The 17,639-nt window shown below is 35.3% G+C and overlaps 1 protein-coding gene and 1 non-coding gene across 4 annotated transcripts; one reads left to right on the top strand and one right to left on the bottom strand.

Annotated features, from left to right (window-relative positions):
• Positions 1-3,242: 3,242 nt before the first annotated feature.
• On the bottom strand, positions 3,243-3,322 carry TRNAL-UAG. The gene has a single exon. It is a non-coding gene; the product is annotated as a tRNA-Leu (tRNA).
• Positions 3,323-3,406: 84 nt separating this feature from the next.
• LOC110111610 (pyridoxal reductase, chloroplastic) lies at positions 3,407-14,692 on the top strand. 3 transcript variants are annotated; one of them, XM_020843554.2, is made up of 8 exons: positions 3,407-3,581; positions 3,655-3,883; positions 6,778-6,871; positions 7,055-7,178; positions 12,669-12,770; positions 12,869-13,020; positions 13,116-13,209; positions 14,273-14,692. In XM_020843554.2, the coding sequence occupies exons 1-8, from the start codon at positions 3,420-3,422 to the stop codon at positions 14,456-14,458; spliced, it is 1,143 nt and encodes a 380-aa protein (XP_020699213.1). In that variant the 5' UTR covers positions 3,407-3,419; the 3' UTR covers positions 14,459-14,692. The 3 variants fall into 3 exon arrangements, with proteins under 3 accessions (XP_020699213.1, XP_020699215.1, XP_028555796.1); XM_020843556.2 differs by having other exon boundaries at positions 6,784-6,871; XM_028699963.1 differs by having other exon boundaries at positions 3,718-3,883.
• The last annotated feature ends 2,947 nt before the right edge of the window (positions 14,693-17,639 follow it).

Genomic DNA, 17,639 nt, shown 5'->3' on the forward strand with positions numbered 1-17,639 from the left:
TCTAATACCTCTACTCTCCTAATCGGGTAATTGGAAGGCCGCCGTTTTATATGACCAAACCATCTATGGCGACTCTCTCTAATCTTATCTTCTACTGGAGCTACTCCAACCTTTTCACGTATATGCTCATTTCGTATCTTATTTCTAAGGGTAAAGCCACTCATCCACCTGAGCATCCTCATCTCTGCCACACTTAATTTAGTATTATGCTTCTCTTTTAGTGGCCAACATTCAGCACCATAAAGCATTGCAGGCCTCACTACCATCTTATAGAATTTTTCCTTAAGTTTGAGGGGTATTTTTCTATCACACAACAAGCCCGATGCATTCCTCCACTTCAACCATCCAACTTGAATTCTGCTGATAATATCTCCATCAATTTTTTTAAAACAATTTTCTATTAAAAAATTGCTTTAAGAAGCAATAAGAAAGCTGTACCAAATTAAGACTTAGGTTTTTTTTTAGATGACTTTTTTATTGCTTCTTAAAACAGCTTTCTAGTACAAAAATTACAAAAATTAAAAATTTTGTTATAGAAAATTGTAAGCAGTAAGAATTAAAAAATTGCTTTAAGAAATAATAAAAAATTTGTCCCAAATAAAATTTACTGCTTTTTAAAGTTATTTTTTAGCACAAAAATTAAAAATTTTGTACTAAAAAATTGTTTTAATAATCATTAAGAAAGTTATCTCAAATCAAGACTTACATGTTCGATTTACTTTAATTTGATGAATTCAATCAGCATGAATGGATTTGAGAGATGGATGAGTCAATTGCATTTATGTGTTATCTCATAAGGTTTGGTTATTGGGTTGATGAATGTCAAGCATTGGGTTGGCAGCCAAGAAGAGTCCAAGGAGAAAACTTCTCCATTTTTTTATTCTAAATGCTAAGATTTTTATTATAAAATGTGAGATTATGTAAGGTTTATGGCTTTGTTTGGGACGACTTTATTGCTGTTTTTTAAAATAATTTTTTAGTATAAAAATTTTAATTTTTGTGTTAAAAAATTGCTTCAAAAAGCAATAAAAAAATTGTTTGAAAGGAAGCCTATATTATTTCCTAAAAATTCAAAGATTATAAGTGAGTGGGATAAGTTGGTAGCTGTAATAGATGGAGTTATTAAAACCAACTCACTTCTCAAGCATTTTTCAGAACTAAAATAGAGGGGTTGGCTAGTAGAGCTTAGCAAGGAACTAAAAAAAAAAAAAAAATCTAAATGTCCAAATTCAAAGAAAATATTTAAAATTAAAAAAATTTAAAACAGAAAAAAATTTTAATTTTAGATTTTAAATTTAAAAATATAAATTCAAAATTTCATTTGAATTTCTTATGAAATAAATAATGTCTTAGACATTTAAGTATCTTTGCTTGACTTCGTTCAAATTTTCATTCAAGAAAGTGATAGATTTCTTGGCTTATGAGGAGACTTCAATGTCGTGTTTTTTAGATGCAGATAATCCGGTTGGCAAAATAGTGATATTGACAGTCACCATTGAGATCCTTCCTCTGGCTATGATCCTCTTCATAACTTAGGCTTTTGGTTGAGAAAGCCGTTTAAATACATAAGCAGTATGTCATTGCACTTGCAGATGCCCATGACATGTAGCAGTTCTGGCAATGGGTCGCTGCGCTGACAAATGCGCACGACGTGCAACAGCTTCGGTAGAGTGGGGTCTCCTGATTGGCCCTTCAGATTCTATGGCGTACACAAGGACGACAACAACCATTGCAATAGCTACATGGAATTATAGCCCACCAAATTGGATGGTGGCTCCAATGTTACCCATGTTGATAACATAATTTGCCAACTAGATGCTGCCACTACATCCCAACTAGACAGTATAATTTATATTTAATGTATTTCTTATCATCTTATATTTTTTTCAAATCAATATATTTTTATTCTAAAACAAACTTTATGGTATATTTCTAAAAACACTCCTCAAATTTAAAAAATTATAGAGACATATTTTTCCTATTTTCAACTTATTGATTTTTTATTTTCTAATTTAAAATTCTTTATTTATCCTAAATTTAGTATATTAACCATCCATTCAATATTAGATGTAATAATTATTTTTTTAATATACAAATCATTCTCTTAAATTTTAATTAAATCATTTTAAATATTAATTAAGGTTTTATGACAATTATCAATTTAACGGGCAATCCTTCCTTATAAGATTCACTCTAAAATTTTAAAAAATAAAGTTGTTATAATAAGCCTAGCAAAATTGGTTCAGTTTTGTACACTCTAAGATGGTGATTTTTGCAACTATTCTCTAAGATGACGATTTTTGCAACCGGGGGATTTGGTCGGTTTATAGGAGGCAATCTTCTATTGCTGAGCCAAATTTTTCTGCTCCTCCAATGTTTGTTATTGGTTTAGTTTTTGAATTACATGTTTCTTTTGTGCATCTTTGGGTGCTCTTGCTCCTGCTGCTTTTGTAACTTACTCACAGTTTTGTACTCTTTTGTTCTTTTTCACACGTAACTTTTTTTTTTTTTGAGGATTTTTGGGGCAAACGCCCATTCCATTGCTAAAAAGAATTACAAGTAAAGAAGCAAAATTATAATCCAAAAATCTCAAACAACAAAATGAGATTATGGATTCTAAAGAAAAGGAAAAAACAGTTCAAAGAAGGAAACAAAATGGCTAAGAAGCCATGAAGGACTCATGTTGATGCTCAAATAGCTCGGAAAAGGGTCAAAATCGCGGCTGGGACAGAACTGAGCATAGCCCCTAATTGCCAAAAAGACCATCCTAGGGGCGACCGATAAAAATCAGCGTTCATCATTGTCCTTCCAAAAATTAATAGCCAGGCCACCAGATTAGGCCACAAAATCTTCCAGTATCCCATAAATAGCAAGATCATATTCAGCAGCAACGACAGCAACAAGCAGTTCCAGGTACGGGTCCAAGCATTCAAGTTCCAGAATTCAAAAATTTTTCCAACCATGAGTTTTTAGCATAACAGCTTTCCTGATTTTAGCAACCATCGTAGCATTACTATTAATAATACCACCAAATAACCTGTCATTTCTTGCTCTCTCGAAAGTAAATCATTAGAGAGACGCAGTTATGAGATTATAGTTTATCAATGGCATTGAGCTAAGCCCGCAATTTCCAAAAAAAAAAAAAAAAAAACACAAATAAGCCTATCAAAATATTAACTACACAATCATTAAATTCTTTTATTCAATATTTCTTTGTATTAGGCCTGGAAAAAAGAACCCTCTGACAGCTGTGGGATTTGAACCCACGCCCTTTCGGACCAGAGCCTAAATCTGGCGCCTTAGACCACTCGGCCAAACTGTCAGATGTTTATTTAGCGTAACAAAGCAGTATTTAAAGATTACATCATCTTCGTACTACTTATTCCTCGAATAATTCTGGCCATCTTCATTCAGCTCTTATGGCTGCAGTTTCTTCGTCTCCTAAGTCGCCGTTCTGCGGCCTCCGTTCCCCCCGTGGCGGCGCCGTCGGCCGCTTCTTCTCGCACGGCTCCAGTAGAACTCTAACATGTTCTCTCCGCTTCCCTGCTCAACTTGGGCCCCTCTTTTGGCCTTGGGAAAAGGTAGTATTAAACCCACTAATTTATCTCTGAACTGAATTATTTTCGAGTAGCTGAAATATTTTTAAAATTCTAGGTCAAAATTGGTCCATTAACCGTTTCTCCTATGGGATTTGGGACATGGGCTTGGGGTAACCAGCTGCTGTGGGGATATAAAGAAGAAATGGATGATTCTCTACGAGAGACATTCAATTTGGCTGTGAGAAGTGGGATCAATTTTTTTGATACTGCGGATTCTTATGAAACCGGAAGATTCAATGGGCGGAGTGAGATGCTTCTGGGAAAATTCATTCGCGAGTATAAAGGTTTGCTTTAACCTTTGAGGACTTGTCTGTCATTGCCCTGAAGCGCTACCATTCCCTTCTTATTTTTCACTTCTTTTTCGACTGAATTTCGACCTAACAAATGACATATTACTAATGTCAATATTTTGTGCTCTTTTTGAGATATGTCTGCAGGAAAGATCGGGAATCAACAATGGAGTGACCTCAAACAACAAGGGCAGCAACCATAGGTCGGGGGCAGCAGAGCAGGAGAGTGACCTTTTTAATCCCTGGCTGACTAATTAACAGTGATGCAGGCGGGTATCCTAACCTGGCCTAATTTCTTCTCGTGAGCCAGACTAGCCAACCATGATTAATTGATTACTAAACCGATAATCATGTTGGGAGGAGGGAAGAGGAAGTACCTAAGAGATGGTATTGGATTAGACGGCTAGGAAAGCACGCCTCAACACTCTTGAGGAGATGTCAAATGATCGATTAGAGCTGATAAGGGTCATAATACCAACATTTAGTCTTTGTTTTAAGATAATGGAGGAATCGTTGCATGGAAAAATATCAAATTGGTACTCCACCTTGTTTGGGTAGGGGCACCAAACTTCATAACTTTATTTGTCTCCCCTTAATTAGTGATCCCACTTTGAGGTTTAGGGAATTGGATAATAAGAAGAATGTGGATGAAGTCTTAAGGATCCATTGTCAATAAGTGCAATTGCATCCTAGAATAAATCTCAAGGCTTCAAAACCATAATTTGGCTATAGAGGGGTGTTTGATGAACTTTATAAAAAATCCTAGAAGTCCAAGAGGACCCTTACCTCAAGACATTGTGAACCATGTCATAGAGGAGGATTTGGCTCCGATCACCAAAGGGTATGCAAAGATAATAGCACTTGCATCCTCTGCAACCTCTCTTGAAGAATTTGCTAAGCATGCAAAAAGTCATTTGCCAACCATTCTAAGTGTCCCACCTTAACATCAGGAGAAGTGATGGAAAGAGAACCAGCTAACCCACCCTTTAAAAAGAGTTGGAATAATAACAATTTTAGCCTCAACTTGCGGCTTATTCATTAACTTGGACAATTCAAGTAGAGAAACTGACACACTATGAGTGTCAATCACATTAAATAACTTGTAGAAAAAATTGTGTCTTGAGGGCTATCAACCACTAAAGATGCTAAGTATGGTGCGAACACAGAAAGAGATGTAGATGCTTTTGCCACCCATTTTAAGCAAATCATGTAACTCAATAAAAATAAAATTGACATTTATCATTATTTGCTTACTTCCTAAAGTTTTTAATAATAACCCTCGCACGGATTAGAGCTTAATTTGACAAGCATAACATGGGATAGGGGTACTTCCCTATTTATGTTGCTAGGAAAGAAAACATATTGGTACAACACCACCTTGTTTGGGGAGGGGGAACCAACTTCATAACTTTATTTGTCTCTCTCCAATTAGTAATCCCACTTTAAGGTTTAGGGAATTTGAGAATAAGAAGAGTAGTGAGTCAAATTTCTAGATTGTGGAAAAAGCCCTATGGGTTTTAAGTTCAATTGCATCCTAGAATAAAGCTAAAGGCTTGAAAACCATCATCTAGCTATAGAGGGGTGATAGATGAACTTGATAAAAAATCCTTGAAGTCCAACGAGAAGTAGGATTGTTTTAAACTCTATTACTTCAGTAAAATAAGCTTTGAAATAAAGGAAATTGTGTATGGTTAAAATTTGCTACTTCTATTTGATTTGACAAGTGGTGCCTTGGAGCTACCTTTTTAGGCCATCCATGAGAGGTCAATTGTAAATAATCTATGCAACCTTCATTATGCATAGTTTAGTTTCAAAATAAGGCTTGAGGCTTTAAGACTATTATCTAGCCATATAGGGGTGGGTGGTGAACTTAATAACAAATCTTGGAGTGAATTATAAGTTGGATTGTTTCAAACCGTATTCTGTCAATAAATATGCTTTGAAATAATGGGAATTGATGTTGGGCTAAAATGTAATCACCGCTATTATTTGATTTGATGAGTTTTGCATAAGAACTTTCTTTTGAAGCTTTTTGAGAAGCCTGTCATAAGAGTTGCTGTAACCTTCAGGGTTCTGAAGTTAAGCTCAAACCTAGAACTTTGAGAAGCATATGATGTTGAAAACCAAGGCTTTGAGAATAAGAATGAGCAAGAGTGAGTAAGAGCGAATAAGAGCCAAATACTTATGTGGTCACCAAGTCATGGAAGGCCCAATACATGAATTATCCTTGGTCTCATGACATGTATCACGACCATGATTGTTTATATGAGGATGGAACATGAATGACCCTCATCCTATCAGTGGCGTTTTATCCAATTGACAAATCTGACCGCTCGATTTGTGCTGTGTGGCACCAATCAGTTGATGTCCCTGCTGTTACTAGTGGATGAATACATTATTTAGTCTTCCACCAATATGTGGCTAATAGAGAAAGTGGAGCATAACTAGTTGCTATCTTCCAACTAAATAGAAGAGGCGAAAGTCAAGGCTTCATCTTGGAGGACTGTCATTCTCTTCCTTCATCTTTTTTTTTTCTTTCTAATTTTTTGATAGAATTTCGTTCTGACATGCTTTCCATGATTCATACCGCTCAAAGTAGCTCCTCAATCTAAAATATTCTTGTAACTCACATTCATCATATTTTTTGACAGCAACATAGAGCAATATGCTTTGTTGTTTAGAACGTTTCAGTTAACTTATTATTAATCCTGACTGTAAATCTTAAGAATAGTGGGTCTTGCTGAAGAATTCAAAATGTTAAACGATTTGGGAGAAGACTGATGATTGTGTTTATTACTTGAAATTTTCTAGTGATGGATTATTTGATTCCTTTTTTGACCTAAATACAACTCTCTTTGGTGCTCCTTGTTAACTTCACTGTTTTACAGGAACAGATAAAGTTCGAGATAACATTGTAATTGCTACAAAGTTTGCTGCATACCCTTGGCGCCTCACATCTGGACAATTTCTTAGAGCCTGCAAGTATCTACTGATTACCTTTTGAGCACATAACCCATTTACCATCCTCTCAAAATGCCTTTCAAAAAATAAAAAAGCACGTGCACAAGTAAAAATGGCGTCCTTTGTTGCCTAGCGTCCTTCAAAGTTTCTCTTGATAGTGAGTTTCTTCTTCTGCTACTATATGTTTCTTAATCATTTTGACAGGTCTTCCTTGAATCGCATGCAACTTGACCAAATTGGAGTAGGACAACTGCATTGGTCAACTGCAAACTATGCTCCTTTGCAGGAATTGGCTTTATGGGATGGACTTGTTGCAATGTATGAGAAGGTTGTATTACTTGATCCATTTATATTTCATTGACATCTGTCCAAAAAGTTTTATTACTTGCTTCTTTCGAGTGATTGCCATCGGCTTCTTACTTCAATTGATTGAGGCTTGTTGTTCTAAATTGCATATAAGACCAGAAAAATTCAGCACTTAACCTAACATAATGTCACCTCCTCGCCATCTTCTATTAGCATAAATTATGTTTTATACCACTCAGAATATGGTAGATAGAATTTTCCCCACCGTGATGAAATCCTCTTTTTCTTTGGGAACTTATTCTTTGTTCTTATGTCCATTTTGTTGTCATCATTAAAAATATTATCTAGTCAATAGAAATAACGCAGAAGGATTAGATAGAAAATATGCCAAAGTTTATGTGACTAGTGTTAGTTTTCTGTATTCATATTTTAGCAAACAGAGAACAAGAAGAACAATAGAAGAGCGCTAGTGAAATGTAGAAGACATTTTTATTTATTGATAATATATATCATTACAATTGATTTATCTACCGAAAAAAAGCAAATACTAAATAAGACATTAGTTAGTTACATTAAGATACTGATTTCTACAATTGGATGGCTAGGATTAACTAGGTTGTCTTAAGTGAATAGTAGAGATGAATCCATACAGCTCCCCTCAAGTTGAGGAACTCGTGGAGCATGCCCACATTGTAGCAAATTTATTGGTTAGAAGATATTTGATAAAGAGATTAGCTAGTTGGTCTTAGGAAGCAATATGGTGAATAGTATGTCATATGATTTGTTTCACACTTGGTTGAAATGACATTCTATTTTAATGTATTTGGTTATTGCATGAAACATTGAATTGTTTGCTGAAGTAAGAGCAAATACATTGTCATTATGCAATGGTATTAGAGAATTTTTAGAAAAGTCAAAGTCATGTACTAGACTTCTGAGCCACATTAGATTAGTAGTAGCTGTGGTTCCCTATATCCGACTTTTCTGAATGGTCAAACTGCAATTATTTTCTTTTTGACACGTCATAAAATTGGGGTATTACTTGGGAAGGTACAGATTTGCAGTCCGTGGAGTTGTTGACCCAATCAAAGCCTAAGTAGGCTGTGAGCTGAAGAAAACTATGATACATTGCAAGGCCATGATGTAAAGTGCCCTGCACGTATCAGAGCAAATATTTTAATTGTTGAAAGCGTAAGTTCAATAGATGATGCATATGTTGACAAAGATGATTAACAACAAATGACAAGTCTGGTTAGGTGATGGTAATGTATTGGAATGAGCCTACAAGTGTCAATACATAGTAGTATTGGCGAAGGGAAGGTTTGAATCATTAGAGGCTCGATTTTGAAAGGATTAAATTTTTTTATTAGTTTGCAATTGGCCATTCCAACTCTTAATAGAATATCCAATGCATACTATTTTGATTAAGATGCAAGCCATAGGCTGTTTTGGAAATAGTGATACCAAAGAAATAAGATAGCTATCCCATAATGCCCATTGTGAAGTGTTGTTGTAGATTGTGAATTAGTCCTGAAATAGAGTTGAGATTATTTCTTTCAAGGAGGATATCATCAACTTAAATTATAATATGCTTGTGTTATTATAATTGTAGAGAATCAAAGATGGATTTGTAGCTTTGAATTTGAAGTCTATTGTTAGAGATTATTAGAAAGTGTGGAAAACCATTGTCAAGGAAATTGTTTAAGCCGATAAAGAGCATTCCTCAAAAGAAAAACATGTGATTCTCTATCAATGAAACCTTGTGGTTGATATATATAAAATCTCTCTTGAAGATTACCATGGAGGAATGGCATTGGATATATCAATTTGTGTAATTATCCATTTTGTGGTGAAAGGGAAACCGTTGGAAGAATTTAGAAGGTTGACTTTTTGGCAACCTGATTAAAGGTGTCCGTACAATCAAGACCTTACTCTTATTTATATTGTAGAGCAACAAGCCTTGTTTTATGCCAAGCAATGATATCATCGGTGTTAATTTTGGTTTTACCTATCCATTTGTTTACCTAAGATATTTTGAAATGAAGAATCCATGTTCCCTATTTTTATAGGGCATGTAATTCATTAGGCATGACTTTATGCCAGTAAGCATGCTTGAAAGTCATAGAGAAAACAACTCCGGCCTTGAATTGGAGTAGTATGATTAGTAAGGTTGAGAATTTATTTATGTTTTTAAGTGCCAATTTTGAATTTGGTTTGCATTGGATGAATTGATAGTATAGGATTGAGATGTTGCGGTTCAGGAATTTGCATGTTGGGCACATAATGTTCAAATGGAGATGGCATAGTAGGTGAAGTAGAACACGACATTTGATTCTTTGTGTGGGATATTGGAGCGCTGGTTGAAATTTATAGATTAGAATTGCTTGATGTCGAGCGTTATGTATCAAAGGTGATGATTGGGAGAGAAGATTGGTGAATCGGACAACTGTGAGAGGAAATGTGGACTTAGAGCTGGGGAATAGAGTATTGAGTTGGGTTTGACATCTATTTAAGGCGATGAACATGCTTGTTAAATTGAATATGTTTGGTCACATATTTTTTTGGTCGACTAAATTAAAACATTGTACCCATTGGAGTTCATGGCGTACCTAATAAATACACATGTGCAAACTTTTGGAAGAAGTTTAGTGGTTGAATTTGGGTGGATCCAAGGATAACAAAGGCATAAACAAATTTATGATGAGAATAGGAAGGTGTGTGTGATGAGGCAAGACACTGTCTGTATTGTGGGAAGCATTATAAACTATAGCTAGGAGTGTGTCAACGTAGAGATAATGAGGTCTATTGGCCTCGACCATGATAGTATGTATAGTTTCAATAATATGATGATGCTTGCGTTCAACAATTGTAGGAATAGTTTGGTTAATGAACAATGCTGAATTGAGCAAGATGATGTAGAAAAATGATATTGCTATATTTATATCCACCATCAGTACAAAATTGTTTTATGTTATGATTGTATTGGTGCTCAATAAGATATTTAAATGGGAGGAATATTGTTGTAATTTTAGTTTTGTATTTCATTGGATACACCTGATAATATCTTGAGAAATCTTCCAAAATAATATATAATATTGATAACCTTGGTTTGATAAATTGAGGATGGATCCCAAACATTATTGTGAATGGGTTAAAAAGGAGAACTACTGCAAGTAGCGAAGGGGATATGATACATTTTAACCAATTTATGTGAATTGCATGAAAATCACTCAAACAAAGGACTTAAATTTGGAATAAGAGAAAGTGAAATAGATAAAGCAGATGTTGTTCTGTGGGTGATCGAGCCTATGATGCCAGAAAATAGGGGTTGAAGAAGTTGCTTGGAGTGTATGATTTTTTGAGCCCGGAGAAAATTGGGAATAAAACGACACAGGATACAGTTAGTGAAAACTAGGACCTTGAAGTAGTGTAGCTTTAGTTGCGAGAGCCTTGGTCTTGAAACTAGATGAGTCAAAGGAAATAGACATCAATTATCAACAATGAGTTTGTTAATGGAAAGTAGATTATGAGAAAGTTTCGGAATGTGAATAGTTGCGATAGATATAGCTTATGAGTGGGAGTTGGGAATAGACATTGTCTGAAGTTTATAGGTAGAGTTTCTCCATTACCTATGATAACTTTTTAGCTGCCATGGTAATTCTAAGGATTAGATAATTGGTTGAGATTAGCTGTCAAATGGGACGTAGCTTTAGTGTCCAAAGTTCAATCAGGAGTGGATTGAGCTGTGATCAATCTCTGTTTGGCTAATTATAAAGATCAATCCTATACCAACGGTGTGAGATCAAGTGACTGAGTTTGAAGCATATTTGACATTCAATGGATGCAAAGGCTGATTTGCCTATACTAGGTGTATGAGATGAATGACGTTCTTTGTTAGAGCTTAGTAAACTCTTTTTAGAAATTGAGGATGACCACGTCCACGGGGATCAGCTAACGCCATGTGAGCATAAGATTATTGAGTTAGAATTGGTTTCTTTACTATATAATAATGAATACAAATCATGAAGACTTAAGGGATGGAGGTTTGCACAAGTAGCAGTCTTGAAGTTTGATACGATGGTGTCAGGTCATTCAATGTGTAAAGAATGATGTTTACGGTCTAAGTAGTATTCGACAGCTTTTATGGCATCCACGTTTTCCTTTATATCCTATATATATTGATTCATCGACCTAACCTTCATAGAAATAATATGTAATTCATTTTTAAGCTGAATAATCCTTGATTGGATTGTAGAATGCAGCCTCCTTTATCAATAGTTTTCAAAATTTTGCTGTAAGAATATTGAGGATGTAAGGAAGAAAAGAAGTTAAAATGAGAGAGTAAATAGCATTTGCAAGATTTTGATCTACCAGTATCCAGAGGTTGTATTGAGGTTTTTCTGTTGGCGATCCATCTGCATTAGGGGGATAGTTTTCATGGATAAGGAATGTCACCACCTAATAATCCTTCAAATCCATTGGCCCGAAAAAGCTTAAGAAGTTGAGATCTCCGACTAGGGTGATTCTCGGTAGTTAATTAAATATAAATAATACTCTTGATGCTTGCCATAAAAAAAAAAAAAAAAAGAGTTAGAAAGGTATGGGATTTTCTCCCATTATGAACCGTGAACCGTCCTAATTGGTAATAGAAGCAACATAATTTGTCATGAAGAGAGATTACTGGATTAGCTATAAAACCCATGCTGTAGGGCTTATGGGCTCTCATATCATGTTAGTTTTCTGCATTGATATTTCAATAAATAGAGAAGAAGAAGAACAGTATAAGAAAGCTAGAGATGTAGAAGATGCTTGTCTTCATACTATATTTCATTACAATTGATTCATCTGCAGAATAAAAGCTTGTATTAAATGAGATCTTAGTTACATTAAGATAGTGATTACTACAGCTGGATGGCTAGGATTAACAAGGTTATTTCTAATAAATGGTAGAGATGAACACGCACAACAAAGGTCAGCTCCAATACTCTAAAACAGCAATAGTGAATAAAGGCTTAGTTTGAAAGGTAGTAATGCAATATTGTTATCAACTAGAAGTTGTGGATGCAAAATATAGTAAACACTTACAGGAACACTCAATGGGAGAATGACGAAAGAAAATCATAATGCTGAAGCCCCAAATAATTGTAAATAGCTTTATGATGATAATGACATAAATAGATATGCTCTTCAGAACTTAAACATAACCTCCATATACTGGAAGGTTATGTGACATTGGACTGAGCCTAGGCCATTCAAGGTGACATTTGATTCATTGCTTAGTAATGGCTAACATGTCTTCTAGTGGATCTAAACACGCATCGTTTGAATATGGAGACACCCCTTCTGGTAGTGAAAAATCAAGGGACTATGTCGCTCAAAGTCCAAAAGATAAAAAGGAAAAAAATGTAATTTACCCTAATTTTCTTTTTTGCATTTGTGCCATTAGATGATCTTTATTTCATCACTCCTGTAACAAACAAGAATTAATAGTTGATATTGGAAGTATGTACAGGGTCTAGTTCGTGCAGTTGGTGTTAGCAACTATGGGCCTAAGCAGCTTCTCAAAATTCATGATTACCTGAAGTCTCGAGGTGTTCCTTTATGCTCTGCTCAGGTGCTGCATTTTTTCTGCCTACCTTTTTAGCTCGTTCACCTTCTTCTTGCTCTTGGATTCTCAGTTTGTAATTTATATATTTAAATTCCTAATCGCAGATTCAATTTTCATTGCTTAGCTTTGGCGATGATCAAATAGAACTGAAAGCACTATGTGATTCGTTAGGAATCCAACTAATATCATATAGTCCTCTGGGACTTGGTATGCTCACTGGGAAATACTCTGCTTCCAAGCTGCCTAGAGGGCCAAGGTAATTAGATTTCATTCATGCTTCAGAATAAGTTTTTACGCCAATGTTGATTAATACTCAGATTTTTCTCATATTTTCAGCATTTTCTATTGCAGGGCTGTACTATTTCGCCAGATTCTTCCACGGCTGGATCGTTTACTCCATTCTCTTAGAGGGATTGCACAAAGGAGGGATAAGACCATGTCACAAGTACTAATTCTATGCACTTGTTAAACTTATGCAACCTTTATTTCAAGTTTGAGCTGAACTTGATCATATGCTATGAATGCGTTTTGAATATTGTTTGAAATTTTTAAATGGAAGTCATGTTTTCCTATCATCTATATGACAAACGTATTTATCATCTACTCATCCTTAAATGAAAGGATATGTTAGGGAAATGATTATATGAAAGGAATGGTAGGAATAGTAGCTATTAATGATAAATTATCAAAAAATTAAGTTTAGCTGGTTTAAACTATTAAGGCATATGAGAATGTTAAGTTTAGTTCTATATCCTATACTTGAAAATATTTTGATTAGAAATATTATGTGGTTGAATCTTACCTATAGGCTTAAGCTTTGGGGCTAAAAATGATTTTGACAAAAAAAATATCAGGCCCAAATTTGGTTTCCTTTGATTAGCACTCTGTTACATAGGAGAAATTATTACGTGCCGTTATTGGATGTTGTCCAGAGGCGAATCGGGACACGCAATGTCACTATTTTGTTGTGTACCGGTGTTGCGTATTGGGTGACATGACGCATCTTGATTCGCCTTTGGACAGTCCGGTGACCGTATCTAATAATTTCTCGTTACATAGACATCTACAACAAGGGATAGAAAATTGATGCTTAAGATGAGTGAATAGAGTTAGCGCCGAGGGATTAAAATTAAAAGAGGAATTGACAATATATAATATGAATGGAAGTAGTGCAGAAAGATTTGCCTATAATAGATGTAACCCCACTTTTAGCACAGCTGGAATGAATTATTAGTGATATAAATACCATACCATAATTATCATCATTACAAATTATAAGCTTCCAGGCATAGACCCAGATTTTAATTTTTTGTAATAACTCCTTGAATTTGTGATTACTATGATGGATTTGCAGTTATTATGATAAATCTGCTTTCATGTCTATGTGTAGTGTAACATTTCTATCATGGAAAACCTTCTCCCACTTTATTCTTCCCATCATGAATGTAGATTGAGGATTCATAAAATAGATCATAAATTTGTAGGATGACTGATCTTTTCCATTACAGGTTGCAATAAACTGGTGCATCTGCAAAGGAACCATCCCAATTCCTGGAGTGAAGTCAGTCAGGCAAGCAGAGGAGAATTTGGGCTCCCTCGGTTGGCGTCTGAGCTCCGACGAAATATCCGAGCTGGAATCTGCTGCGAGGGACTGTCCTCGAAAGATGATTCAGAACATTTTCCAGACCCAGTAATCAAATTCAAAGCTGATGGGTCAGTTTTGTTATCTCATATAGAAACGGCAATTTCCAAGTAAGTTGATCATTCAAATGCTGCTCAAATTTTGTTGTTCTTTCTACTATAGGAGATATTATCCTATTTCAAGAATGTAAAATCTGTTCATAACGATGCCTTTTGTCTCAATTCCTTGAAAACATGTTTTTTTTCATTTCATGATATCATGCCAACTAATGCAAATCTTGCTGGAAGTCAGTTGTCTTGCATTTACAGTAAAGTTGGGAGGGGCAATAGGAATGTAAGGTGTAGACTATATTGCTAGTTGATTTGAACATGGCTTAAGATTAGCCTGAAGTCTGTTAGGAAATACTTGAGAAATCCAAGTAATCCCTGATAAGAGAAGAAAACAACAAACAAACAAGATTCAGATTGAAAAATTCAGCAAAAACAGCACCTTTTAATTGACGGAAATCAAATGAACAAAGAAACAAACAAGATACAATTGATCCTCAATTCGAGAGGAGGATCTTCTCTCCCAATCCTTAGAAGAAATCTAGTGCCCAAGACTCCAAGACAAGAACTTTCAAAAACAACCACCAAAATATGCATAACCCTAACCCTAAACAACTCTTCCTATTTAATTCCTACTTCCCTAATTTCAAACTTCGGATTCAAACTTTTTCCTCCCACTCCTAGCTACCCCCTCTTCTTTCCTAATTGGCCTGCCTAGTGGGCCCACTAGGCTTGGGCAGCGCTCTCAAGGGGGCGATTTGTCCGCCTCCTGTAATAAAGAACTGGCCCTTGGGCCGGTTGGGTCGGTTCAGGGACAACTCTTCCTATTTAATTCCTACTTCCCTAATTTCAAACTTCGGATTCAAACTTTTTCCTCCCACTCCTAGCTACCCCCTCTTCTTTCCTAATTGGCCTGCCTAGTGGGCCCACTAGGCTTGGGCAGCGCTCTCAAGGGGGCGATTTGTCCGCCTCCTGTAATAAAGAACTGGCCCTTGGGCCGGTTCAGGGAGAATCAGCCTAAAAAGGTCATCTGGTTTAATCTCCGGCCAAGCCTTGCCTAATTGTAGAATGGCTTGACCTAATCACAATTTATGCTTGGCCTAGTCATCTAGTTTAGACTTCGTTTGAGAAAGGTTTCTTATTGTTCTCTAAAACAGTTTTCTAGTACAAAAAATTTTAGTTTTAATTTTTCTTGTATTAAAAAGCTACTTTAAAAAGTAATAAAAAACTCTTTGTTTGGGACGGTTTTTTTACTGCTTCTTAAAACGGCTGTAAGAAGAAATAAGAAAGCCGTCTCAAACAAAACTTTAATCTCTTTAAAATGATTCGGAGCTTCATCATAGTTACAAAATGAATTTATTTGAAATTGGCTATACATTTTCTAAACTTTTAGTGTATATATATGAAGATTAGCATGAAAGTTTTTGTTTTATTCAATTAGATGTTATTTGATTGAAAATTAAGCCAAAAAAAAAAGTTCATGTGGAAAAGTGTCTTTTTACCTATAGAATAATTGCTGATATATTGATTAAGCATCGAGCTCGATTTGATATAGCTTGAATTGAGTTTAGTTTGGATAGGTCTGGCTCATTTGTCAGGTTTATTTCAATCCAAGCTTTAAGCATGAGTTAATAAATCAGTGGGAGGATTGCTTGTCTTTAATTTAGTTTGTTTCCAGGCTTAATTCCCTCAATTGTTTTGGGGGAAAAAAAGTTAAGGGAATTTAGCGTGGAAACAAACTAGATTAAAGATAATCAACCCTCCCACTGTGGGAAAATTATTACGTTCGGTGTCCAGATTCATCTGGACATCAATCCAGATGCGCCACGTCATCCAGATACACTCGGGGCCCAGTGTATCCGGGTGACGTGGCACATCTAGATTGGTGTCCAGACGGTCCGGCCACCGGACGTAATAATTCGCCCCCACTGTGTGGTGGGCACAGAGCGAACAATTCTTTGGTCTTTTATTAAATAATTACCTTGACTTAAAGTCTATTATTTTAGTTCTTAGATTCATTTGATTCAGAATTTGTGATTATGCATCTTATTTGTTTAAGTACTTAAAATTGAGAAGTATATTGGGATTATTATGTAATAAGAAGATTTTTTTAGACTTCTTAATATTTATAAAATTATAATTAAATTGATGTTATTGTAATGAATTCGAGCATTAGAAATAAAGGAGTCATGGAAAGCTAAGTTCGGTTTGATAAAAATGAAATTAGTAAGATGGGTATTCGATAAAATTATTTAAGATCAATTAAAGTATGATTATGAAATATTGACCTTTCGATGACTCGATTAGGAGAGTAGATGTATTAGATCTGATTTATATTAAGAAAGATAAAAGTACATCTAAAAAAGATTCGATTAGAAAGTATTAGAAATATTTTTTCTTATTATATTTAAATGATAATTTCTTAGGACACAATAGAGAAAATAGATTCATAGTCGACCTTAGGCAATGGGATAAAGGCTTGATGTTGTAGTTGTATGCAGAGGTGTCAATTTTTTACATGACCCAAACCTGACCTGGAAAAATTCGGGTTAGGGTCAACCTGGACCCAAAACGGGTCGGGTTTGTGTTCAACAAATCAACCCGTTTTAAAAATTGGGTCGGGTTCGGGTTGACCTAGCAACCCGAAATTGACACGAAAACTCCTATTTGACTCGGAAACTCGAGATTGACCTGTTTTTTACCCGATTTTGACCCGAAAATTGAAGATTGACCCGATTTTGACCCGAAAACTAGCAATTTTAGGTCAACTTCGGGTCATTCGTGTCGGGTTGGGTTGCCAGACTCAAATCGGGTCGTGTTCGGGTCTGGAAACCTGATCCGGGTTCGGGTTGACTCGAATAGTGCCAGGTCAGTTTGAACCCGACTCGTTGACCTGAATTGACACCCCTAGTTGTATTTTACTTAGGGTCCGTTAGGGTCTATTTGGTTGTTTGTGGATGAAAAAATGTTTATTGTTTTTATTTTTACTCTTTTTTAGGTAAAAGAAAATCCATATTTTTTAGGTATTCACAAAAATAAATCTAAATAATTAAGATAAGACTAACAATGATGGCCAAGGATTCAAAATTCTCACTTGAAAAAAACTAAATAATAATGGCCTTTTTTGTGGGCCCATTAGGTAGTGAAAAGGTACAAACTTTTTAGCTAGAAAAAAAAATTATATTA

Source organism: Dendrobium catenatum, unplaced genomic scaffold (assembly GCF_001605985.2).
Source record: "Dendrobium catenatum unplaced genomic scaffold, ASM160598v2 fragScaff_scaffold_1417, whole genome shotgun sequence".
Lineage (NCBI taxonomy): Eukaryota > Viridiplantae > Streptophyta > Magnoliopsida > Asparagales > Orchidaceae > Dendrobium > Dendrobium catenatum.